Raw genomic sequence first — 6,000 nt, 5'->3', positions numbered from 1 at the left:
AACAAATGTAATTGTAGGATAATAGTTTTATTTTTTTTTTTTTGAATTTTTGGAATGTTTTTTGTCCCCAAATTTTTTCAAATTTTTTGCCCGCGCGAAAAAATTTTATCGCGACTTTAATGAGCCTTTGTTAAGGCTTAATCGCCTTTTAATGTTTTTTTAATGGGAGTTTTTTATCTAAATTAATTAATCGTTCTAAAGTTGTAGTGCACCGATTTTCCTTCGGTAAAGTTATTTAAAGCTGCTTTCTGATGACAAAAACGACCTCCGATAGTTTTTTAATTTTTTTAATTAATAGATTTTATTATATATAAGTTTAATTAATTAGGGGGGTCGGAAATCGCAATAAAAATTATAATATTTTTAAAATTTTTAAAAATATAGTTTTAATTTCTAGTCACCCTACTTTAAACCCTTCTCCTCCCGAGACGTCTATGAGAATGTCCCGGGAAATCCAACTCCAGTTGTGTTCAAGGTCATCCAGATGTGTAAACAATGACTCATGGTGTTAAATTTCACAGAAAGGCGAGGCAAAGAAAACTAAATGATGAAGTTTTTTAACCAAAATTAACGCATTTCTTTCGTTTTTTTTCAGTTTTAAGTATTTTTTATGCTTAATTAAAAATTTTTTTTAAAAAATGGACAAAAAGGGGTTAATTAATAATTTTTATGTAATTTAATAATTTCTGATCTTGTAAATGCAACATTTTGAAAATAAAACTTTCTTTTTTAACTTATTCTATGAATATGTTTTATATTTGTTGTGTATCTAATTAGTGATAACATTTACCTCTCAAATTTACCATTTTAATGCTTATCATATTTTCCATAGCATTTAATTAAGTCGTCTTGCTGCCATTTAGTAAACATTTGTCTACTATGGACAGAGGTCACTTGCACGTTGGAAGCGTGTACAAAGATTCTTTGTGCTAGTGGTCACTGGATGCTGCCACAAAGGACGTACCCTAAAGCATCAAGCAACAACCATGTGTGATCTGTAGTACTATAGTATAGTATCACGAATAACAAGTACCATAAAATAATATGTTAAGTTAGATTAAACATTGAAATATAGAATCCACATAAGTATCTGCTTCAGTTTTCCGATGTTTTTGACATTTTTCAAATACCACTACATTTTTTACATTTTCTTACCTGCAATGGAAAAATCTGGACATTCTCCAACTAGTAGAGGATTAATGAATGATTATGTACAAGTAAAATTTTAGACCAAGACATGAGAACCTTTGCCCTATTAAGGTAATGTAAAGTAAATTCTATATATCACTGTAATAAAGCAGTCATCATATAATTGTCTTCAGCAGGAGAATCTGTAGCAAATGCAAATGAAACAATCATTTGCATCAACTGTTTGTTGAAAATTTCTATTGAAGAATTGTGGGAAAAAATTTTTAAAATTTGACAATAAACAGTGTGTAGAAACACAGGGTGTCTGATAAAGATTTACATTATTATAAAATTTCATTTTAAAAAACAAGAAGTCTATTGAAATGCAATTTGTGGTAAAAGAAAAATTAATTCAAAATGTTTCTTTATTTTAAAATTAATACAAAAGCTGAAATTGTTTTGCATATACAGTATTCAGTGAACCTCAACATTTGTTCTTTTTAGTTGCACAAAAATGTCCAATCAATAACTGATTTTCCTGTCAGCTGTTGTTTAGCATTTCTCATGTAACATTGGAAATTGCAAGGATTATCCTTTCTTTCAAAACAGTAACATTGAGAACAGGTGTTTGGTACACAATATCTTTCACATATCTGACTGGATTTCTTTTAGTGGGGTTATGTTGGGGGGCCAGGGTGTTGGTTCCCATGGCCAATCCATCATCCAAGAAACAATATATCAAGCAAATTATGTATAGAAATTTTTCAATGAGATGTTGCACTGTCCTGTTGAAACAATACAGTTGGTTATAGATGTTCCAATTGTTATATGATGTAGCATTCCAGAAGATTGTAATAGACTCAGTAATTGTTTGCTCCATGAAGAAGAAATTATTGAACACCTAAAAGCCTTTTGAGTTAATCTCTTTTACCACAAACTACATTTTGATAGACCACTTTGTTTTTAATAAAATTTTACAATAATATAGCTCTTCTTTGGACACCTTATATAATGGCTTATGAGAATATAAGAAACAACTATAACAATAGAAATGCCATTCATTTTAGAAGAATGACATCATCATGGCATTTTAATAACTTCTTATTAATCTTAAATATCCTTCTATATTTTTAAAACATTTTCTGGAATTAAACAATAAAAATGACTATATGTGACTGTACTTGGTACATGAAAAGTGTGGCCATTTCAGTTTAAAATAGCAGTTAAAAATCAGTAACCAATAAAATAATCACTTTTAAAAAATCGTAATTAATTATAATTAAAATGTGATAGATTACAAGAAGTGAAAGTACCCTTAAAAGTTGTCCTGTACTTGAATATTCTTCTTCCGAGAAGTTTAATTCCATATCATCAACATCATTTTCTAAAATATATTTTATTTTTGAAACATAGAGATCTGGATCATCTTGTTCAAAATACTGAAAAAAGAGAGAAATATATTTAATCTGTTATTCATAAAAAAAAGCATAAAAAATATCTGTATATTTAAATATTAATTTAAAAATAATACCTTATAATGAACCCTCAACCCAATTAATTGGGCTAAAAACGATCTTGAAAATCTTGCTTTAACTAATTGTCTATAAGAACTTCCTAAAGCCGATTCGTATAAACATTTTCCAACAATCCTTCCAGCAAATTCGTAATGTTTCAATTTGAGATGAACCGGTCTTTTAGCATTAGGATGAACCTAATATAAAATTTAATTAAAAAACTTAATATTTGTGTTGTACTGTTTGAAAATTTAATCAAATAATCTCATTCATTTACACACGAATCTATATGTTGGCATAACTCACCAACTGAAATATTTCAAGTAGAAACAGATTTCTTCAGAAAAACAAAATTATACAGTGAAAAGGTGACATTGAATATTCCTTCAGAAAAATTCAAAATTTTTTGTGTGCTACTTATGATGCATCAAAGTTTATCCTTCGACATCTCATAGAATGTCATTGGTTGATTAATTTAACTATCTGCATATTTTTCAAAATGTTCAATTAGAATATTTTCTACAAAAATGCTCAATACACCAGAAATTAGGCAACACTATATACCATTAATAAATCTCTAACCTTGAAATTCACTCAATAGAGTGATGTAAGTCCAGAAAAACAATCCTACTGGTTAATTTTTGAGGATTTTAAATTTGGATTTCCTGAATCAGGTTTTAGACATAGACCAAAAACATTTGTTTTTCTGAACTTACATCGCTCTGCTGGGTAAATTTCAAGGTTAAAGTTTTTAACAGTACAGAATATTTTCTGTTAGCTGATAATTAAAAATTTATAATACATCACAAAATAATGCAAAATGCTGAAATTGGACTGCTAAAGTTAGTTGTGTGGAATCCCTAGCAATATAAAAAAGTATCAAACCATTATATAACAGTGCATCAATAAATGACCAGTTGGAGCAACAAGCCCATGTACCTGCTTTTGGTTGGTTAGTTATTGATCTATCCTTATATTCTATATTAAAGTTATATATTTATATTACTTAAGATATTCTGAATTGTAAAAATCAATAATAATTATAGTTTGATATATATCAAAATTATCATATTTCCTCAATTTAAATATTTTTTCCTTCATATAAAAAAAGTCTTAAGTAACCAATTTTATTATCTCAACATATAAATGAATAGTATTGTTTCTCTAACTTAACAAAATTTTCATCAAACAAGTAGTGTTTGGCAGCTCTTCTGTACACAATACTCTTAATGTTAGCTTAAAAAAAGAGTTTTCTAGTAATGAGCATTCAATTTAAAGTTCTTTGAATTGACATGACTATTAAGGAGTATAGCCAAAAACATCTAATATTAATTCATGATTGTATTCATATGGTATATTATGCACCAGTTATAATTGCAATAAATGCTGACTGTTGTTTCAGACAGTGAATATAAGCCATTCATTGTAACAAGCATCTCTATTAAGTAAAACTGAGTAAAAAAGTACATCTGAAAACTGAAGAAATTTAGTATTTATATTTCAATCAAAAATCATAAGGACAAGTGACTCTGATTACAATAAAATTAATATTAAATAGATAAAAATATTTAAAAATTTTCACTTACCAATCCCTGTTTGTCATTTTTGAAACAATGAAACAATTCATTTTCAGGATCGAAAAGAGATGAGCAGATCAGTTCAAACCATTCTCTTCTTAATCCTCCCCAGTCTAACCCTGTTTAAAAATTTAAATCTATGAATTGCTAATAATTTTTAAAAACAAATAATATATAAAAGTATTTTTAATAATGCTAATTTATCTTTTTTTCCCCCCCGTAATTTAAGATGTTATGTGTACAGCACTTAATATCAAAATACGTCATAAATAAAACAAAACCCTGTATATCAACATTAATTAAATTTAATCATAGCAAAATTCTCACGACTCATATGCATCACAAGTACTTTTGGCAGATTACCATTGTTGCCTCCAAAAAAAATAAGAACATTGTGTTAAGAGTTTTTTTAAATTGTTGGAGCATATGCAAATACAGTACCAGACCAAATATTTGGCTTTCAAGAAGGAATTACCAGAAAACTGGCTAGTTTTGAATTTGGAAGACAGTCTTACAGCCGCACAAAAAGTTTTTTAGTTTTTATACATGACGCATGTTCCAGCGTGACTACACTAGCATTCCTTGTTTAAAATATAATACTGTTCTTTATTTTCCATTGTTCACTTTATATTTTAAGTATATATTTAGTCTGCATGTAGAAATCTGGATCACTTCCAATTCCAATCTTGCCAGATGTTTGGTCTGATATCATATAAAAATTTAAAACAAAAAGAAATAACATATCACAAAACTGAGGTTTAGAGATAATTTGAAAAGCAAATAGTAAGTCTTCAAATTTCAGTTTGAAGAATCATAACTCTTCTTAATGTAGCTATAACATTTTAACCAGTGTGAATTGTTTTTATGTTACTATATGTTATGTGATGGTTTACAAAAAGTTTTTGTTGCATTACATTATTAAATTATTATTTATATTCACCTAATCCGTTATTGACAATTGTGATCTTACCAAATACATTTTTTTAGAACATAATACCTGCAACTTGTATTTTTCATCTTTCTAATTAGTTTCATGGAATCTAACTTGAGAAATATATTATGTGATATTTTAATTTTAATATATAAATTAATATGAGTTTTAAAAAACTTAAATTAAAAATTAATTGCATTTAAAACTTATAAAGGTTATATTTACCTTGTTCTCCAAGAAATGTTATTTCAAAGTTTTTACACCAATCACTTATTCCAAATCCTTTTGTGCATTTCATAGACTACAAGAGATATTAACTGTAGATTATTAAAATTATACATTAATCTATTGTTATATTGATAAAGCATCCTTAATTTTAAAAAATATATCATTATTTTGTATAAATATTTATAAAAATAAACACACTATATACAATTTATAATACAGTGGAACCCCGGTTAACGAACGTAATCCGTTCCACGAGTCCATTCGTTAACCGAAGCAATTTTTCCCATAGAAATTAATGCAAATACAATTAATCTGTTCTAGCTGTCAGTATTTTTGTAATTTTATTTGTAAAATAGGTTTTCTTTGATTCTTTTCAAAAAAAAACGGTCCAAACTTTTGCATCAACCCAATATAATTTAATATCCACATGTTAAAAGTGAAAACACTTGTTAAATCGGACCAAAGTTCAGGGAGAAGTAAGGAAAAAACTGTACTGTAGTTGTCAAAACAAACGCAATGCGAAAACAAATGACGTAACGGATCAGGTGGAATGTATGCGGGGAAGATGAAACTATGACAGAAGCGGTCATAAACAGTTGATCTACTTTAAATTTTCGGAAAA

At 27.7% G+C, this 6,000-nt stretch overlaps 1 protein-coding gene across 7 annotated transcripts in view; it reads right to left on the bottom strand.

Moving 5' to 3' along the window:
- Positions 1 to 6,000, bottom strand: part of LOC111635888 (apoptosis-resistant E3 ubiquitin protein ligase 1-like) — a 61,584-nt gene that overhangs the window by 13,136 nt on the left and 42,448 nt on the right. For all 7 annotated transcript variants that reach the window (XM_023381016.1, XM_023381015.1, XM_023381010.1 and 4 more), the window contains 4 exons: positions 5,376 to 5,451; positions 4,229 to 4,338; positions 2,660 to 2,839; positions 2,442 to 2,567 (listed from right to left, as the gene is read on the bottom strand). In XM_023381016.1, coding sequence (XP_023236784.1) covers positions 2,442 to 2,567; positions 2,660 to 2,839; positions 4,229 to 4,338; positions 5,376 to 5,451 — 492 coding nt within the window. The remainder of the gene's footprint in view (positions 1 to 2,441; positions 2,568 to 2,659; positions 2,840 to 4,228; positions 4,339 to 5,375; positions 5,452 to 6,000) is intronic.

This window comes from Centruroides sculpturatus, unplaced genomic scaffold, assembly GCF_000671375.1.
Source record: "Centruroides sculpturatus isolate CEXI.00-Female unplaced genomic scaffold, Cexi_2.0 scaffold933, whole genome shotgun sequence".
Classification (NCBI taxonomy): Eukaryota; Metazoa; Arthropoda; class Arachnida; order Scorpiones; family Buthidae; genus Centruroides; species Centruroides sculpturatus.
The sequence above is the reverse complement of the archived record's forward strand: the minus strand, read 5'-3'. Positions and strand labels throughout refer to the sequence as shown.